A 21,144-nucleotide genomic window follows, 5' to 3' on the forward strand; every position below is an offset into this window, starting at 1 on the left:
TGCAGTGGGCTGTGTTCAGAGCAACCATTGCTGTTCCCATTATTTCCCATTTACCGTGTGTGTGTGCAAGGGGCAGCGAGCTGTTGAAGACATCTATAGATGGATCTGCCAAAGCTGACTATGCAGGCAGTGAAGAGAAAAAAGTGAAATGTCACAGAAAGACAGCTTGACAGCTCTTTCCCAGTGACTGCAGAGAAACAGGGCAGACACCTAATTTCTTAGGTTGTCTGAATTTGGGTCCTTGCCTTTGTGCTGAGCAGGAACAGGCCAAAACTGTGCAAGCACGTGAATGCACGGGATAGCCTTGAAAGGGTCGGCATGCCTCAACTCTGCCTACCAGCGGGGCCGAGTGTGGCCATGGCCCGTCCACACACCTGGGACACTGCCCTACTGCTGACAATGTGTTTTCCCATATGCACTACAAGCCCTGGGATTTTGGATGTCCAGAAGTCATTAAGGAGAATTCTCCTTCAATACTCCCCTATTCATTTAAGCTTTGCAGTTTTCTTCCTTCCCCTCTCCTTTTTCTGTGAGCATTGAGCTCATTTTGCAGGCAGGGAAACTGAGTCATGGAGCAGTGAAATGACTTATTGCAGTGCAGCAGCTCAGCACCCGGGAAGGCAGGACTTCCCACCCTGTCTGTAGCTACAGGAGGAAACAGCCACAAAGTGCCGTGTCTCCCCTCCCTTGGCAGCAGTGGCTGATCCCCTCACCACCACGACATTAAGCGCACAGTTAATTTTCATGTTCATTTAGTGCCTGAGGAGAGAGTTAGCTGAGGCAAGTAGATGCCAGTTCCTGGGCTTTAGCCCTGGGGGACATTTGACCCATCTAAGGTGGAGGAGAGCTCTCCACCCGCCTCTCTTGGGGAAACCTAATCCCCTCCGCAGCCCGCAAATGGTTGACATCATTGTGTTAGTCCACCATGGGAGGGAAGCACTGTGACCGGAGGCACTAGGTCTTCCCTCACAAGGAGAAAATGACAGCTTGATTTGCTTTCTTGGCTCTTTGTTACCTACTGTGGGAGCGCATCCCAGCTTCCTCTCCCGTTGCAGCAGATGGAGTCACAGCCACCAAACCACAGATGTAGCTGGATGGTGTTTCTGGGATGGGGACAGGACCAAAGTCAATACACCCGGCTGCGCAGCACGGCCCATGCAGGAGGGCAGCTGTGCTGCAGAAGCCAATGCACGAGGGGAGCCAGGGCCATGAGGGCAGCATATGTCACTGCAGTGGCTTGGAGCACGTGGCGGCACAGGGAAGGGATGGGGCTCTCAGAGGCATCAGCCAGATGGGCTTTATCCCCCGTGCACCGCCTGGCATGTGTCAGATGTGGTCCTTCCATCCACCTCTTATTGCACCCTTTGTTGGCCTTGTAAGTCCACCTTCCTTTCTGTGTGCACTGATGCCATCGGATCCTGGTCACGTCCTGTAGTACTGCTGCTTATACCCTTCCTTGCTTGCTTTTTATACGTTTGTTTATCTCAGTTGCCTTGTGCAGCACCCTATGGTACCTTTGTGCTTAGTAGCACTCCAAGAGGCAGGAACGATGCCCAGCAACCTGAATCATCCCCAGTTTCTTAATTTTCCAACCCAGGCTCTCCCTGTATGAACAACCTCTCTCCTGTCCCATTGTACCACACACACTGCAGCAGCAGCTTGAGGGTACAAACAGGCTGGGTGGTGGGAATTCAGGGTTTGGAGGACGAGCAAGAAGAGTCAGGGCCATGGCTGAAGGCCCTTCCCTGAGTGTACTCAGAGACTTCCAGCTCCATGAATGTTAGAAGGATTGAATTCAGCTGGAGTAGCTCTAATGGTCTGTGCTAGCCTAGCAAAGTATCATCTGAGGAGAGGGCAAAGTAACTGGGACTAAGCCGTTGGCAGGTACCACTCAAGAGCAATGGGAATGACCCACTGACCCAGTGATTAATCTAGCACAAGGTCAACTGGCTTTCCTATGCTATGGAGAGAGGCCCAGGGTTGCACTCCCTTTCCCTGGAGACCGTCCAGCTGAAGGGTGTGCAGCCTGTGGGATTGAGATGACCTTGAGAAAGAGCTCCAAGGAGAGCACTGTCCTAGCAGAGATTTCACCTTCCATCCATTCCTCTAAGAGACTGTGCTGGGCTTTTAATACTGGGAGGGTCAGGAAAGTAATCAGTGCATCTTTTGCAAGGGACTGCTCTCACTTGGAAACCTCCTTTCTTAAGAGCCTGTTTCAGGGCTATTCAGCTCCTTTTGTTAGCTCCAAATGCTCACACACATTCACACTTATTGAGAGGTTTTGTAAATATTGATGCTTCTTACCAGGGGAATGTGAGATGCTCTTTGGAAGTCCAGTTCTTCTACTTATTGTCTGGCTGGCCTTGGATATGGGAGGCAAATGCCTGAGTTTTTCTACTTTGGTTTAATTCTTGGGTTCAAATGCTCTTGAACTGCTTCCTTTACTCTCCCCCCTCCTGGTCTGTTGACTGGCCTTGTTTATTTTGAAACCTAGAAAAGTTTCCTTTCTTTTCCCTCTGAAGTGCAATAAATAGAAGAGGGGGAAAAAAAAAAACCCTCACCATTTGTGGCAGGCAATAGCCTGGAAATCTCCAGCTGTCTGTCAAGAGTGCGCTGGGGGAATGTCTGACACTGCAGGGCCCCCGCACCTTGCAGTCTCCCTCCCGGGGGGTAAACAACATCCTCCCCCCTCGCCCAGACGCTTCTCTGCTCAAACAGACAGGCCCTGTTGCAAGGCAGGTGGGGCAAGCCGGGCTTGACTAATAGTGGAAAATCCGAGAGCATCGGAAAGATAAACAGCCCAAGTCAGATAGTATAAAAGTCCTTTTTCTAGCACATGCCAGGTAAGCCTCAAATGACAGAAACTGTAAAAACATGCTGAGGTTCCCCTGCAGATGGATTAAATTAGCCCTCAAATAAACAAGGGAAGGGATTGCTTGTGCGTCAGGTCTTCCCAAATGTTAATCCCTTCCTTCCCCAGCCCTCCATCCAACCCCTACCCCTGCCCTTGGGCAAGTGCCTGTGTGTTCATCTTGTCCAACTGGACATTGTAGTGTTTCATCCATGGATGAACCCAAAATGAACATTGTGCCTGATGTCCTGGTGAATGGATGGGAGTCCTATTTCATAGACCTCTATGGTATTGAACCACCATCTCCACTGCCTGACCAAAATTTTCACCCACTCTTAAAATCTAAGTTTCCATGTCTACAGGCAAACAATGGCTGCCCTGGGTGTATCATCATTGAGTAGGCTGGTCACTAGGCACTCCAGAATTTATTACAAATTCAGAAATTATTATAAAGCTCATATAATGCAGGAGATGATGCTGTCCTTTCTAGGGGTTATTCTGAAGGCATCTAGTGGGAGGTGCTTCCATTTAAGATCTAGGTTGGTGCAAAAATGTATCTGAAAGTCCACCTTTAGCATCTTCAAGAAGCAGAGATACAATGGGTAGTGAAAGGGAACAATGTTTTGCAGCAGCAAAGAAATCCCTCAATTAATTCCTAAAATGTCTCCCTGCCTACCCAAGAGCAAGACAGTGGACCTGTGCCTTTGCCTTTTCCTGCCATGTTCCCCCACCATGAGTGAAATATTGGACATGACATTTTAGGAGAACCTTAAATATTATTTTAATCTCAAATGTTCTGTTATTGCAAGTGTCAAGTCCAACACTTCTTGTAAATACCTGGAGGACAGCCAGATCCTCAGAACACAAGAGGTGTTAGGAACTGAACTTCATTGGTTAAGTACAGGAGAGCCATAGGACCCAGCACGCTGACTTTCTGTACACTGATTTCTTTGTCTTAACCTGATTTTTTTTCCTTCTCCTCCCCTCCAGAGCGTTGTCTGCACGGCAGGACTCAAGTGGTACCCTCACCCTTCCCTGATTCATTGTGTCAAAGGCTGCGAGGTGAGCTTTCACGTTAGCTCAGGTGGTCCATGCTTGCCCTCCTAAATGTTATGGTAACAGTCACTGCAGTCACCTGGGTTGTAAATGCTGTTTTTCAAGTGGGGCAAACAGACTTTTGGCCTGACTGTCCTATCAAACAGACTGTGATCTGCATCGGTTCTGACACTCAGTGGTGAAATTGGTGGTTTTCCTAGAGCCAACGGTTGGGTGACTGTCACAGGAGTTAAAACAATCAAGTGGCTCAACAACATTGGTAGACTGTCAGAATTTCCCAGGATCTGGGAACTTCTGGGAAATTGCAAAAACCTTCAGTTGTTTGTCCTTGATTTTGACATCTTATTAGAGGCCAGTTCTTTCCAAGGCCACCTAGGCTTTGGGCATTGCTGTGTGCAGATAAACTTTAGGAAAGCCAGAGGCAGAAATTATACCACTGAGTGGACAGCACAGCTGGACAGTGAGCAAATCACACATCCCTCCACTGTGCACCTCTGTCTGAACCAGGAAAAAAAAGTCAGAAGAATACAGTTACATTTCAGCTGTGATACCTTTTTTACAGTCTTGTGTGTTATTTGAAAAAAGCGATTTTTTTGAAGGTTGTTGTTTCTGCTGGCAACAGTCTTTGAAAAGTCTGAGAAGTCTTAAGATGCTTCCAGTGGTTGAACAGGGCTGGAGCACCTCTCTCAGGGTCACGGTGCTCGTACAGTTTCCATCATGACAGCCCTTGAGTATCTCACTCATGTCAAGAAGTCAATCTTTGTGGTTCCTCTGGAAGACTGGGAAGCTTCATGCCCATTTTAGAAATGGGGTAGCTCACAGGCAGAGGGATAGACAGCTGCTTTGGTTACATAGACGGCTGCTTTGGTTACATGGACGGGCAGCGAAAGAGCTGTGTCTTGACCCCACATCTCCCGAATTTCTGCAGCACTGATGGCACTCTCAGCACCCAGTAACCCAATTTTACAAACACATTGAAGTTATTGCCCAGAGTGGCAGAACATGGCACAGAACTCCTAAATCTGACACGAAACTCAAGACCACATTGCTGTGCGATGTGATTTGTCTTGAAGTGAAAGACAGGTTTCCTTCGCATACAAATGTTGGGCCCAAGAGGGTAATAACTCTCCAACAATGTAATAGTTTCTGTCTAGTTGTTCCCTAAATGAAAAGCATTCTGCTGTCAGTGCTTTGAATGTCATAAGCCATCTCACGCATTACATTCATGCAGGCTGGCTAGGCGCCCCTATTCTCCAAAGAGAGCTGAAATAACATCCAGCGACCATTAAGAAATACCATTCAGGTGCTGATGCACCATTGGGTATCCATTCTCCTGCTGTTTAAGGATAGTTGTTACTGAGGCAAACTTTGCAATGATGTAATAATTTACCAGAAGCCATTATTACTGACATGCTTTTTCTCAGCATTTTCTTCCCTTCCATCATTGTTAATTGCCAGACCCCTCTGCATCAATAGGAACTTTCTTCTTTTCATCATTCATTCAGCAGTGTCACTGCATCGCAATCTATCATCTTGGAAGGCTTTGCCCAGACAATTGATAATGGCCTCTAGCATCATTTTTAGAGCATGATGCTTCCAGGATCCATGAATGGGCCAGTGCTTGTTCTCTGGCGATAAGATTTCAGAAGAAATGCCATCTTCACCAAGCCTTTTTTCTTGACTATGGAAATGGACTAATAAGCTAGTAGGTCAATAATACTGGGCCATTAAGCTGATACATTCCCTAATGCATTAATATCCTTAGCATTAGGGAGGGTTCCCTGAATAGAAGGCTGTAAGCGGGGCATTATTTTACTCTTGGCGATCACAGTGGTAACCCAGACTGCTGCTGCAATGTGATTTTTTGTCGCTCCCTAGTGGCAGGAATAGAGGTTTATGAGTCAGCCCAGTACTTCTCGGCAGCTAACTTAGGTGTTTCAGTAGAAAACTGGTCCCCCTGGACTACCTATATAGTTCTCCAAAAATACAGGAACACTAAGATATGCATGAAGACCTCCGGAGACCTCAGCCTCCACAGCCAGGCCTCCAAGGTCTCCCAAATGAGGATTCTGGTACCAAATTAGAATAGATATTATTTGTCCCATTCTTCTCCTCCAAAGGACTGACTTGCCTACTCTGTGCCAGTGCAAGTGAAAGGCAAATTCTTCTGCAAGTTTCTTGTATTGATTTTCCAGTGTTCACGGGTGTAGGGTACAGGTATAGGCATAGAAAATTAAAGGCAAGCCTTTCTTGACAGGCAGGCACAGCCAGGCAATACAAGAGAAACATGGAGAAGTCTACAAAATGTCTTGGCAGGTTGGGCAAAGGCCACGTTTTTGAATAAGACCAGGTTGGCATATAACTATCTCTCCATCTACTTATAAAGCATTTCCTTTTAACTCTTAGCATATTAATTACATTGGAAGGGTGTTTGCAAATCAAAGTCTTTGCCTGTATAAATAAGTCAATCTCTGTGGAAATCAATGGAGTTAAGCCAGTTTACAGGGATAGGAGCCTCACCCTGTAACTCTGATTTCCTTGTCAGCATTTGTAGTATTTGTGCGTAGCTGAACAAGTGACACGCAATGAGACAGTTATGTAGTCCTGCTCTGGTCCAATATTGCCATCATTGCCTGGATTTCCTATACCCTGATAGAAATATTTAAATTTGCAAAACATCAGCAGTAAAAGCCTACATCTGCACCACTCCACAGTGTCCATTTCAATACTGATGAGTGTGGCCATGGCTCTGTCTGGGGAGAGCACAGCGAGCTCTCATTGCTGGTTCTTCAGGTATCTATCATCAGGGAGACTCTGGTACTGCAATTGCTGCAAAATCCTCCCAGAAAACCTCCACAAGCCTCCCCACCCGCTCTGCAATGATGCTTTCTTGTACGAAAGTCCTTGGTATGTTTTTCTCAGTGCAGAATAAATGATTTTTCCAAAGAGCAGATAAAATGGGAATGACACCATGAGCCTGCATGTGTAAGAAGTGTTACAGAGATATGACTCCGCTCTCTGCCGAGCATCCATTTTCCTGACCTTTCTGCCTGGGATTCTCATACCTGAAACGGGCCTTTTTTAGCATCAGGCACAGTTTTGACTTCCAAGAAAGACTTTTTTACTTACTGACCAAGAGGGCTCTGACTTGTAATGAAGAAACAGACTTCAAGCCTTTTCTTCAGAATCGTGATTATTATTCAGGTGCTATGCAGCACATAGAATAGTGATCACATTGCACAGACTAGTGACCACATTTTATTTTTCAAGGTGATTTATGAATTTTACTTAATAGCGCTCCACAACATCCCTCTGAATAATTGCCATTATCCCAGCTCTAAGCTGTGGAGCGGAGGGAGATTATGTGTCATGGCCAAGGTCACACGCAGTCAGTGCTGGTTGGAGAACGAGAGCACATGGTACCTGTGCTGAGCTCAGACCACTTCAATTTCTCTTCGTGATATGTTTTGTGCCCTCAATGCTGACACTTGTTGCATAGTTAGGAGAACTGTGGTGGAAAGTACAGCTATTAAAAGCAAGCCAGTTTCGCTGCTATACATAATCTTCTTCTTATCCCACACAGTTTTGGAAGGTTAGCTTAAAATTATCAAAAGGTGCCACAATTTTAGATGCCTTGGTGCTGTCTCTGGGCCTAGTCAAATTAATATTCCTGAAGCATCATCTTATGTGGGATGTGAAAAGCCAACAAGGGCTCATTTCCCTTCCATTTAGTGTCCCTTTTTTCTGTCTGCTTTGAAGGGAGAGGGGAATAATTATCTCTTGCTTTTCAGGGCACTTGGTAATGTTACAAACTATACAGCTCCTTCATGTCTTCATGTTTTCCTTCTGACATATTGTTACAGGTTTTATCCACATCCACATTCTCAGTCTTTTTCTGCTTTTTCCTTTTTCAGCCTTTCATGGGGGACAACTACTGTGACTCCATCAACAACCGAGCCTTCTGCAACTATGATGGTGGGGACTGCTGTGCCTCAACAGTCAAGACCAAAAAGGTAGGGATGACCCTTCCCCTTTTCCTTGGGAATTCTTTGGTGAGTGCTGCTGTGTGCCTGGGAAAATTTTATTTTTGCTAGAATAGGGGAAGTCCAAGGTCTCAGAAGGACCTTCAGTCCAGGCATCAGCTCACCACTCAGCTCAGCACTGAGTTCTTGTTGGTTCATTTTGAAGTTCTCTCTTAATATGCATGTGCATTTCCCATCATAACCTGCCTTATACCTGTGCAAGGCAGATTCTTAAATGAAGTAGTCAGAGGTGTTCATTCATTCTTGTTGTAAATAAACCCTAGCCTCTCTATAGGCAAAGGCTGGCTCCCTCCAAAACCCTCGGGAATGTTCATGAGAAAAGCTGCACCTACTGCTTAGGAGACCTTCACACAGAAACACTGAGAAGGGTGTATTTGCCTGTCCTGATACCCACCCTCAATGGTCAGAGGGGAAACTAAAGGTTAGGAGTCATTAGGAAAAGAAAAGAGAGCAAAATGAAAGCATCATTGTAGGTCTGTACTTGGATCTGTGTGTACCCACATACTCATTGCTCATCCTCCAGAAGGATAGAGTGGGACAGAGAGGGGAGTGGAGCAGGGCAGCAGGGCTGAGCAAACATGTGAACTATCTTCTGCACAAACAGAGACCACATAGACCAGGACCTGCAGATCTTGCAAAAGAGACAGTAGGCATGGTTAGTGGCAGAGATTTGTAAAAACATTATTTAATGCAGGGAGGATGCTTAGGAAAATAAAATCCAGTTTCTTATCACACAGCAGTGAGGGGGTGAAATGGTAATTACCTGGAAGCAGAATCCAAACAAGCGAAAGAAAGTGCTTATTTGCACAATGTGTATTTGAATGATAGGATGCATTGCCACAGAGTATTATTAAGAACGGAAATATATTTGAAGTCAAAAAGAGAATAGGTATATTCGTAGAGGTTAGCTCCATGACTGGCTCTTAGACACTGTGATCTGGATGCAGCTTTTTGGCTCAGAAGTATCTAAACCATTGACAGCTTGAGCCTGGGGAAGGATCCCTCCACACATCCCCCTTTTTTTGTGCTTCTTTTAACACCCATTTCTGGCCACTGTTAGAGACAGGAGATGAGCGATGGAGTTGTTTGAAGCAGTACAATATTTTGTGTGTTTCTAGATAGATTTTGAACTTGTTTCCCAAAGAAAGGAAAGAAAATTTTAGCCTCTGCCATCTGAGATTTCTGCCTTGTCTTCAAGAATTGAGCATAGATCAGAATGAAGAAAATCCAGCTGTGTTAAGTAGCTGATAAATATATATTAATAAATAAAAAAACTTGAGAACAGACAGAGGGATCTTGGGCTTAGCATATGACATCATCCATTTCACCCATCTGAGGAAGAACGTCCTCTCTACCGCAGCTGAGGGACTGAAGACCTCTCTGCAGGCAACAGTCCTTTCTAAGACAGCTTTTGCTGGAGGTTTCTTTTCCTTGGTTCAGCCAAAGATCTCTTACCAGTACAGCACTGTGGGCTGTCTCTGGCCTATCTGGGAACACTGGGGAAGGGAAGTAGACATGTCTTGGCAAGTGGAAGGAGTTCATTTCTCCACTGGAGAAGAGGTGGGGGAAGAGGTAGTTTGCCTAAATGTGCTTTTTTGGACACTTTTTTCCTTGTATTGCTGTGTTTCTTTTGCTAGTATACCTGCGAGCCACGTGGTGGGAGGGAAGCACAGGCAGGTGAGCTTCTCTGTTCCCCAAGGGTGGAGCAGGGCATGGAGAGTCCGTACGGGGCTCCCTGCTGGAAAAACCACTGCAGAGACAAGTGTGGTGACAGGCAGCGGCTCTTCTTTAGTGTCATCTCCAAGAAGAGATTCCTCTCTCTGGCTGATTTTCCACCTCCTTGGGAGGAGCAGCCCAAGGGCAGGCACAGCTTGCTCATTGGCCTCTGCTGGGAGGGCAGAGCTGGATGTGGCCAGTAGCTCAGCATGGCATAGGTCTTCTCCTCCTACAACAGGCTGCCTGGGAAACTTTATCTTGCTGCCTCCAGGCTTAAGAACAGGGGATGAAAAATCCCAAGAGGTGCCAGAGGAATGGAAGTGAGGTGGCCAGGAGGGGACCGACCCAAACCAGCCCTATCAGGACAGGAGCTAAGGGCACAACGTATTGCTGGGGTGGGGACGGGACTGAAACACAAGGGATGTGAGTGCCAAATTGAGGGGGAGAGAGATAGGATTAAGGTTTTCAAGCAGAATTTATTGCTGGGCAGGGAGTTGAGACAGAGTGGGATCTGCACAGAGTTGTGAGCATTTACCAGCCAGGCAAGTCACATTCAAAATATCTGCTGCTTCACTGCCACCCAGAAAAGAAGTGACCACCCAAGAAGGGGAAAGCGCTTTGTAGCCCAGTCAGTTACTGATTTCTGTGGTAAAAGTGCCCAATGCAAAGGGCAGGTGGTTCAGAGGCGGGCAGCTGGTCACACGGCTGACGCATTTTCCCCATGGAGAGGGAGGTTTTGTAGCTTTTTGGAGATAAGTCTGCTTCCACTGACTTAACTGGGAGCTGTATCTTTGTGACCAGGGAATTAGACTTGCCCTAGCTTGTACTTTAGAAACATCCATCCTAGAGATCACACGGTTTGAGGGCTGAACCACAGAACCCATCACTTCCTCGGCACACATTCAGCTTCCAAAATCTCTCTCTCCCAAAACACCAACAACATCCCAGAAGCTGAACAAGGCACTTGGGAGGAGTGAGAAAATCACCTTCTCCTTGGACCTTCCATGCCAAAAGCAAGATGCTAAGTCCCAGTTTATTACATTTATAGGGTAAAGGAGGGAATAATAACCCAGCCGGCAGGGCCGCAGCGTCAAAGCTGAAGAGGCGGCAGGCAGCACCTCTCTGCCTGCAAAGCGGCCGCTGACACCTGCGGCAGCAGCCGTGGGGCCGCGGGTCTCGGCTCTGCGAGTTATTTTTCCCGTCTGAGGCCTTTGACTGAGACCAGATTTCAGGCAAGGCTGTTCAAATACAGTCCTCCCTTTGAAGAGGTTTATGAGTGGAGCGTTACAGGAGATATTCCAAAGGGAAAAACAATGAAAGGTGAGAGAAAAGGGAGCTGAATAAAAATACTCCGCATACCAAATCCTTCCAGCACAGTTTGCCACCTACTTAAAAAGGCATAGTTTTAAAATACATATTGGGTGTAAAAGCCAAAAACCTGGAGGAGACATAGGGAGGGGTGAGTCCAGCTCTGTTAATTCCAATACCAGATGAGGATGTATTTTCATACGGTTGTAGAAAGAGCGAGACACATGAAAGAGACTGCTTTTCTCCTTTTCTTTCAGGGTTACATACTATGTGGCAGATGTGTCAGTCTTTTAAAGCCCCTGCAAGTTTACCCATAAATGTCTAACATTTATGCAACACCTGTTTTTCTCCCAAAATGTCACAGGACATTTTACAAGCTTTAGATTTATCATCTTTTCACCGTTGCAGCCATTGCTGAGGTGACACATGGTTCACATTTAACAGAACATAGCAACTCCGCACATTATTTTAGGAAAGGGCTGAAGATTAACATTGCATCATGTGAAGATTCAGGAGTTAACAGTCAAGTAAGAGCTGGCTTCAGATCTTTAATGTCCACAAACTGTCAAGACTTAAGTTTCACTGCAATCCCACTACCCTCCCAAAAGCACTGTCAGCTGCACACAATGCTGTGAACCAGGCTGCATGAAAGCAAAATTATTCAACCCGTATTCACTTAAATTCTGAGCCCTCTTACTTAATGTGGGATTTTGCATGCTCCTGTTTTGTTGCCCTGAAAATGCACAAGAGTCTTCCATGCAGCATTTGCTTAGGCCATGTTTTCCCTTTGCATTGAGCAAATGACCTTGTGCATTTCTGCAGCGAGAGGGGAACAGAGCAGTGTGACTTATCTGACCAACCACCGACAAATCAGCGCTGCTGCTTAGATAGGAAATAATGAGTATTTGCCCTGCACTATTCACAATCAGGCTAGAGAGCTTAAAAGAAATCATTAAAGACCTCTTTTGAATACTACAAATGGCAACGTATAAATTCAGTCATATTCTGGGCATAAATTTCAGGCAACTGCAGTCAGCAAGTGGGAAAAAGAGACATTCATCAGCTTAATTATTTGTTGTGCGCTAATTGATCAGCATCTCCCTGTAGCGGGCAAGAAGCCAGGGCTGGTGCAGGGATGAATGCCACCCAAGGAAGCAGGGACGCGTGTCCTGGGGCGCCTGACGGTGCAGCACCGGGCAGGTGGGCTGTGTGGGGAGCAGGGGGCCAGCGGCAGGGTTTGCAGTTGGGGCAGAGGACGGGGCTGTGCTGCTCGCAGCTTGCCCTGTGCATGACCCAGGAGCAGCTTTGAGAGACAGGAAGGCCATTGCCGGCCAACCTCCAAGGGAGAGAAAGCTTCTGTTGTGTATCTGGAGGGGATAAAGTCTTCCGTGAAGGACAAAGCAAAATCCCGTCTCCTTTTAATCTTCCTACCCTCCTGACCCAGCACAGGTTGCCAGCTCCTTTCTGCCTGGCTGCTCTAGGAAGCTGCTTCTTGCTTTGTATCCTGCCACAGATAAAAGAAGATACCATTTTTTAAAACATTAAATACGTGACACTGCTAAAGTGAGAAAAATAAATAATCTGGGCATAACTGGCTGTCTCTGGGCTGGTGGGCGCCTGCGAGGAACTCCTGGGGCACGCGACTTTGCAGGGAGAGAGGTTATGGCTATTTCTTTCTGATTTGTTTCAGGAAATCTTCTTTCCAGTTGCTGTTCTCCTTCATTACTTTTCTCTTCCACTTCCCTTTTACAAGTTTCCCCTGGACAAGGCTGTCTATAAAGGCCTTGCAGAATTAGAAATGTCTTTCTTTAGGCTCTGCTTATGTATTTTGCTCCAGACTTGGATGACAGATTTGCTTAATTGAAGATCCTGCAGCCTGGTCTCTGCAAATTTAAATAGAATTTGCTGTTTTAAAATTCCCCCAACTTAAACCATTCAAAAGGGCAACTTTGCATCTGTCTTTCCTCTCTGCCTTTCCTTTTCATCACATAAGGAGTAAACCTACTGCTCCCGTGAGAAAAACCTGTCTCATTCAGTTATCACTTGGGTTTTCCCTCAACGGCTTTCCCCCATAGCACTTAGAATAGAAAAAGAAAAATCATCCTGGCAAGAATTCCCATCTCAAATGCTGCCCCTTCAGCCTCTTGACATTTCTGTCCAACACCTTGGAGAGGAAAACCAGCAAGTGCCTTGGCGGAAAACAAATGAGGACTTGCAGTAGATAGAGGACTGTGTGGGATTCATCCAAAGCTTTGCTTATCTAAAAGATAGGCAAGTTATCAAAACCTCTTCAGAGACTTTATGGCCGAGAATTCAAGGCCTAAAGAAAGGAGCTTTGAACTGAGGGGCTGCTGCTGGCTCCAGCAGGGATTTCCAAAGACTGTCCCTGCCTCCCTGGAAAGGGGGGTCTGCCGCACTCCTACCGCTAAGAAAACAGAAATAACCACTTCTTGGTATTTTGGAGAAATAAGCACCTTCTCCCAGCTCTCTAACTGCAACACAGGCCTGTCTTGGGGAATCTCAGGTCTTGCTCTGTTGGCAGAACATGGTTTTGAGGCAGTTCATGCAATTAGCAGCCTGAATGACCACCCCAGCTAAGGAAATTCTGCTTATCCAGAAGAATTGATGTTCCTGCCACGATGCTGCTCCCAACAACTTGAATGTCCCCAGCTGGGTGTGTTTGTCAGCTCTATAATTAGCTAGCGAGATACAATGAATGGTGGGTGAGCATGGAGGAAGGAAGGATACAATGCAGAGTGTTGCTTCATGCCTCTGGAAGTGGCTGAGCACTGCTGCGTGCTCCAAGCACACTGGTTCACCCAGGCGTGTGGGTGAACTCACTTACCCATGAGCGGTTGGGTGCAGCCTCAGTGGCTAGCTGTTTGCCATGTGAGGAGCTTTTTCAGTCATGGTTGGTTGGGATAGGAGCTTATTTTGGGGCTCAGAACTTGGTTTCATAATCGCTCAGGGAGGCTTTCCAGGCGGTGATAAATTAAAAGCAGTGATGGTAGTAGCACATGTTGCCTATCCTGAGAGAACGTTCTTGGCTTCAAGGGACATGGGGCTTCCCACAACATACAGTGTTCCCAGGGGATGTACTAGTGGAGGGTGTTTGCTTTGCTATCCGACCTCACTTCATTAGCAAGTGTTACAAAAACCAGTGAACAAACCTTCCCTGCTCCAGCTATTTGGCCTCTGGGTGGTCTGGCTCCTATTAAATCTTTGGTGATTATTTAGACTAATTACATTCATGTTTGCACAATCAGTAGCACGAGGGTAGAAAGCGCAGCTGATTGCTGAGTAACTGAGCTCCATGTGGTTTGGCAAACAGGCTCCCTCGCTTCGCTCAGCGGGCAGGCGGGGATGCGGGGATCCGTGCGGGCAGGGCTTTCCCGGGGATCCCTGCTGGCTTTGGGCCATCCTGCTTCCACCGGTTCTGGTGAGGCTGCTCCCAATTTATACCCGATGAAGAGAGAGGCGCATCTGTTGGGTTTAGTTGAGTTATGTCGTGTTACACCAGGCTTGCTGGCTTCAATGGGGGAAAGCCCAATTTATGGCAGGAGAGTTAACAAAAATTCAAGCCTTTAAAACTGTACATGCTGCACGGAGAGGAGGTTTCCTGTGAGTTTCATCTTCGCCTTTCCCAGGCCCCCTGGAGTAGTGCCCTAGGTGTGAACCTGCATACCAGCCCCCAGAGTTAAAAGGGGGCTCGCTCTTGTTCCATTATCTCAAAACAGCCCTGGTGACCTCAGTGCCAAAAACCACTGAGAAGACCCTTATAAGATGCAATTTTGTCCCACAAGGGCCATGTCAGGGAACAAAATACTCCCCGGCGTTTGAGCTGCGAGGGTCTTGGGAGGCGCGGGGCTGCGACACTCAGCATGGCCTGCCACGCTTATCTCGACACACCGCGTTCACCCGCAGAGGCTCTGTCTGCAGCAGGGCCTTCATATTTCCAGTTAGGCTTGTCTGGGACATTTCGCAAACACTTCAGGGCTGAAATCTAACAACAGGCTGTTTCCCAACACTTTGCAGCCCCCCTGCCCTGCTCCCCACCCTGCCTCCAACTCAGACCCTTCCCCAGGCCTGATTCTGCCTGCCCTGGTGCTGCTGTGAACCAGCCCGAAGTGCACTGGATGGGAGGTACAGCTGGGTCAAGCTGATATGAGCCTGTGTGAGGGATGAGCTCCAACCCTTTGCAGAACTGTTTCCCATCCCTCCCTGTACCTGTCTGGGATTTCTCCTGTCAACATTCCCGCCAGTTCCCTATAGACTGGCCTTTCTCAGTAAGGATCTGTCTTGGGATGTCACCAGCCTCTTTAGATAGGTGCCATGTAGTGAGGATTTGTGACCTCTCACTCATTTCATGACCTGGATCCCAGTTCTGCACTGGTCTGTTGTATCGTTGTCTTTGTTCCCACAGTCGGGAGCATGGCATCAAGGACAAATGCTGCCCTGTTTCCAAGATGGAGCTTGGGTTTTATCCAAGGTCTCATCGCCTAGCTTGGGAGAGGATGCTTGGGGCTCCCCTACCTTTGTGGAAATGGAAGTACGGGTTCATATGCTACACAGCATGGGTGGTGAGTTGGTCAAGGTGGAGGTGTCTCAGGTCTCCTGTGCGTTACACCCCAGATGTCTGTGCTGGCTAGCCCATAAGCCTACACCTGCTGTAATTTCTTGTTTATTTTCAGAGCATGGTGTGTCATGCAGTGCACGCTCCTGGGGTGACGGACGTGATTTAAGTTGTGTCTGTTTTCTCTTGAAGATAGATACTCTGTGGTCCAGTGCGGTTCAGTTGTGATCCATATTCCCCTGAGTGCTATCGATCTATGCCATGGCTCTCTTCTGGATCATCTCCAGGAGATGTGTGTGTGTGTGTAGGGGGTGCATGTAGGCGTGCAGAGCTGTGTTCTTCAGTTGTGCCTTTTTCAACCTATTTTAGTTAGTCTGAGGAGACAATATCATGCGCTACTTCATCAAATGACTGAGCCAGGCCCTACGCTTAATTTTTAGCTTTTTCTCCCTGCCCTCCTAGATATTAGCCAGGTTTTCTAAAAGGGGATATAGATGTAGGGTGAACGCAGGACTTGCAGGTGGAAGGAAGAAGAGCTGATTCTTTAACACTGGCTTTACAATGGGATGTCTGGAAATTTCAGTGCAGGTCATATATTCTGTTAATGAGTTGGGCTTTCACAGACCTATTTAAAAAGAAAAGCAGTTAGTCTTGGAGTATGTATATCTGAGCTCCACACCTAAATGGGCTATCATTCAGAAAAAGGTTCAGCATTTATTATTTCTAGCACATCCAGCAGCTTTATTCATGGCTCTGTGCTCCAGAGGGCTATCACTGTACAAGCTCAAGGCAAAAGACAGTCATAGGGGTTTTACAGTTTCTCCGAGTTGGGTATTTGTGACAATCCTAGTATATGCTATGTGTGGGTTTGATTCCCTAAATGCCTGTGAAAATCAGGTCCTTGGGGAACCCAAATATGTATTTGTTGTAGATGTTGTTTAAAGTGGAAACCCTGTATTACTGCTAAGTGTTTGGAGAATTTTGTCTTGTCTGATATGACTGTGGATGTGCTCATTACCCATAGAAATCTCTGCCTTTTCACATAATAGAAAACTGATCTCTGGAGCTCTCTGCCATAAGACAAAACAATTCATCTATCTGGACAATAGCACTGTAAAAATCAAATTGCATAAAAGACCTCTGTAAGGGACATAAAGTGAATAAGGCTAATCTGATCAGGAAGAAATGCTCAGGCTACCCACTGCTGTGACTGCTGCTGAGCCATGAAACTGTCTGCTCTTGGGGCCACCGCTCTGCCCCAGAGAGAAAGCTTCTGCACTTCTGTCTGTGACTGCTGTTAGGAGACTGGAGGGTGTCTAGAGGACAACACATGGCAGGACATTTCTTCTCTAGTGGCTCCCTCTCCCCAGAAATTGGCTGCAATGTAGTAGCAATCTAGTCTCTTACATGCACCTTTTGTTCAGGTTGCTCCAGCGCTGAGCACACGCTTACGGTGACCTGTAAGAAAGCAAAGGGGAAAATGAGGGACTCACAAGGGGAAATGGGAGGAGAGGGAATGAAGAAGGTAGATCCCTTCACGTCAACATCACACTCATGCCAATTTGTGTTTCTAAGGCCACTATTTCAGCACAACCCACAGAATAGGTTAGGGGAACGTGAGCTGATAGTTTGGAGACACAGTCACGCAGGACTTGCCCTCTAGGCTCTGATGTTCCTGCAAGTGAAATGGTAGCATTTATGGCATCTCTGTGCCTGCAACATGTTTCACTGTCCCACTTATGCATGGACAGCAGCAGAGACAAAGTGCAGTAGGTTGTCATGGCTAATTTCAGCCACTTTACTGAAATGCCTGAGTTGGATGTGTGGTTGTCCTGTGTTCAATGCAAAATGTCTGTCTACCTTCTCTATGAGCCTGTCTCTCTCCTTTGAATGCAAGGGCCACTTAATTGCCTTTGTTAGATGGTTACAGACAATCGCAGTGAATCCAGGCCAAGGAGAGGAAAAAGCTTGATCAAGACAAATGAAAGAATCAGGTTCCCAGGTCTCGCCTCCAACCAGTAGCTTTGCTGTACAACAGGGAGGATTTTTTAAGTCAAAATCATTGCCAAATCCAGATTGAACTGAATGATTCAGGATAAAAAATAAAAAAAAAGGGAAAACTCCAGACATATTTAAATGTTTTGTTTGAGCATTTTCTAAGTGAAGTAAGTTTTTATTTCAAGACGTAACTTTTGCACTGAATTAGTCTTTTTTATTTGTGTGTCTTGGAGGGAAAGGTCAAACCTGAACTGCAGCAGATAATCTAAACCAAAATGTTTCCTTCTACACTGAACAAAAAAAGTAAATTTTTTTCATGTATCTTTTCTTTTTTCCTTTCCAGTATTTTAAATCAGTCATTAAACAATCTCTCCTCAGCCCCTTCCCCAAACTCCATTGTTTGCAGATGTCTCTGTTTTCCTATCTAAGAATATTCATAACACTGGGATATGAGACAGTCCTACTCTGGCTGGCCTCTGTTGGATCAAGTGACCCTTAAGCTGCTATTGTTTTCTGTAGTTTATAAACTTATTTAGTTTCCAATTATTTGCATCCATTTGCTCGTAACTTTTTGGACTATCTTTTCTCTTTGCAACCTCCACATTTGCACAATTGTAGATTCAGATTATTCACTGGTTGGTTATTTAGCTTGTAAGTCACCAAGGCTGTGGCTTGATGAACAGTCATCACCCTATTCTGCTTGGAGGGTCAGGTCTTCTGGGAATTAAGTCAAAAGCAAGGGGAGGAGGCTCTCTAAACCCTGATTTGGTGATGAGCGTTGGCTATTTAATGTCTCTGTCAGCATGTCCCTGCCTTAGGCTCCCCAGTTGTGAAATAAAGATCCACACCTCTCCATCCTGTTCTTGTGTGCGTCAGGAGAAAGGCATGCTAAGGATGGACATGCAGGGACACGTATGGAAGGTCTAGGTGGAAATGACGGCTATGTGTTCATGCATAGTACTTGGTCCACATTCCTAGATGTGCTGTTGATGATACATAGGGAACAGGCAGACCCAGGCCTCATAGCCTGGAGAAAAGTGTTTGTGAAAGAGAGAACAAACATGTGGCAGCAAAGCCAAGGGAAGCAGACGGAACGCGTGCGTGCAACCCTCGCCGGAACGTTTGAACAGGTTGTGGCACTGTCTTGGAAGGAGTGTAAAGGAGGTGAAGGAGGTCATTCGCTTAGTCTGTGCAGATGGGAGAAATTCTTGGGAATTCACTTCAGGGCAAGCAAGACACTGTTCCACTGCCACCCCCTTTTCTTTATGTAAATACCATGATGCAAGAGGCCAAAATCAGCTTCTGCTAGCCAGGCACTGCAGGCTATTGTTTCAGCTCCTTCCCACACTTTTCCAGAGAGATCATGGACAGATGACAGTTCATGCACGTAGCAGTCTTTTACTTGCATTCATTTGCTGTTCCTCAGTGCCCATTAGCTGCATCTCTTGACCTTAAACACAACAGGTATTTAGAGAAGTCTCTCTGCTGGATCACAGCTTCACTGATCTGCTAGGTAGTGTTTGGTTCAGTTCCTGCCCTGAGGAACTGAAACCAGGAACATTCATAATTAAGTTCACAAATGGACTTAGGCATGGCACCAGCACACAAGCCATAGGGCCTTACTGCAAAGTGGTACCCTACAGAGGGGAGATTATGGCCCAGGAGTAGGTTTCACCAAAACCCCCAAGCTGGAGCTGGATAGGAGTACAACGGGAAGATGAGTTGTGACTTGCTGGACCCAGTCGTGTTTGGTGATTGTTTGCGCTGGTTGTGTAAGATGAGGGGTTTGTAACTTTGCTGTCATTTAGTGTTTGTAGCCTTTGCGGTAAGGATGGTTTTTTTCAGAAGAGGTTGGCAGTGTAATGTGATCAAAGCATCATGGTAAATACCCCAGAAAGCCCCAGAGTTGCCTGAGAAGTATATGTCTCCCCAGCCAGCTATGTTCATGTGCCTGATGCGAACTGTTAAGGGAGTGTCTGCTGACTAGGAACTGCATGAGTTGAACAGGTTCTTCTTTACACTTTTCCAGCCTCTGTTATGGACAGGTAGCTCACCTGAGGCCTCAGTGCACCACCAGCTCAGCACTAAAATAAATCACTATAAAAAAAATAACACAGCTGAAGACTGCAGCTGATCTCTGAAGGTATTGCTCCAGAGGTCTCATTTGTTCTCCAGGGTGCTGTAGGTGTGTACCCTCCTTCATGTCTTTTTGTCTTTGGTTTCCTTCCCCAGGTTACTCCCTTCCCTATGTCCTGTGACCTACAAGGAGAGTGTGCTTGCCGGGACCCCAACGCCCAAGAGCACAATCAGAAAGACCTCCGCGGCTTCAGTCTTGGGTAATGCCAAGTGACGTGGAATGGAGGACCGCACTGCTCAAGGCAGGCTAGGAGAGACACCACATCCCTTTTGGTATCGTTTTTAACATTTAGCTGCTCAACTGGATGGCATTTCTGCACCAGGGACTCTTAGAATTCAACCAGTCTGCCTTTAATTTTTGTCCAAGGAGAACTCAAAGTAGGGGTTTATGTATTAACTATATCTTAAATAGTGATGACAAGAAACAAACAACCAAGAGTCAAGTCGAGAAGACTTTCATGTATCAAAACAGCATGTTATGCCCACCTAATTTGAACAGTTCATATCTAGATTCAAGGCGAGAAACAAGCTATTTATGTACACATATTTATAGAAATAAGTAGAGAAAGAGAGAAAGAGTGAGAGATTATGATCAACACAAAAACACTTTCCCCTCTCCAGCACTCACAACTGAGACCGTTCATGGAAGAGGCTGTGCTTTTGGAGGACTCCAAGCTGAGCCTTTTCTGATGCTGAATGCCAAGGGATCGCATGCTCGGGGCACTGAGATTGGGGTGGGATCTCCACAGGGCTGTGCCTCTTGGCAGGTGACTTGCCAGACGCCCAGCCAGCTCGAGACATGGGATGCATCTGCTCCTCACAGGTATGCTACTTCCAGCCAGGGAGCTCAGCAGACTACAGTGGCCTTTCTGTAGAGCTCCTCCTTCTCCCCCTGCCCTCAAAAAGCCAACAAAAAGCCCCCTTGTAGCCTGCCTGGAAGCTGCAGGGCTGCTGGGACATTTCTGTGTGGAGGTGGGCAGGTTGTCCCCTGGTGGAGTCAGGGAGTGGGGAGTCAAGGACTGGCATCGAGGAACGTGGATGATTGCTTCTGAGGAGCAGAGAGGGTAACTCGCCCCTGCACTTGTCATTTGAGCATGTCTGCTGCTGCTACTCCTGCTGCTATGTCCCATACAACTCGTTTCCTTACTGTGTCAGGACAGGGTGAAAACAACGCCATGCAACCAAACAGTCTGCCTTAAAGCTTACCTACAACCTGCCTTTCAAACCCTCTGGTCTCTTCCTCAGCATTGGGGCAAGAAAACAGGACACCAGCCAGCCAAAAGAATCTGCTTTCTGGTCTCCACCCAGCCAAGTGGTTCTCTACACCTCCTCCACACCCCTCTTACGGTGTTATATATCTAACAACTTCTTCATGCTCCTGTTTCCTCAGGAGAAGGGAAGAGGAGGAGGAGGCACATGCTATGGGGAAAGGACTGCAGGAGACAGTATTAGAATTTTGGCCA

At 46.7% G+C, this 21,144-nt stretch overlaps 1 protein-coding gene across 1 annotated transcript in view; it reads left to right on the top strand.

Moving 5' to 3' along the window:
• Nucleotides 1-19,885, top strand: part of PAPPA (pappalysin 1) — a 177,860-nt gene extending 157,975 nt beyond the window's left edge. The window contains exons 20-22 of the mRNA XM_009482689.2: nt 3,842-3,913; nt 7,822-7,920; nt 19,778-19,885. Of these exons, the coding sequence (XP_009480964.1) occupies nt 3,842-3,913; nt 7,822-7,920; nt 19,778-19,885 (279 nt within the window). The remainder of the gene's footprint in view (nt 1-3,841; nt 3,914-7,821; nt 7,921-19,777) is intronic.
• The last annotated feature ends 1,259 nt before the right edge of the window (nt 19,886-21,144 follow it).

The sequence above is a fragment of the Pelecanus crispus genome, chromosome 9, assembly GCF_030463565.1.
Source record: "Pelecanus crispus isolate bPelCri1 chromosome 9, bPelCri1.pri, whole genome shotgun sequence".
Taxonomy (NCBI): domain Eukaryota; kingdom Metazoa; phylum Chordata; class Aves; order Pelecaniformes; family Pelecanidae; genus Pelecanus; species Pelecanus crispus.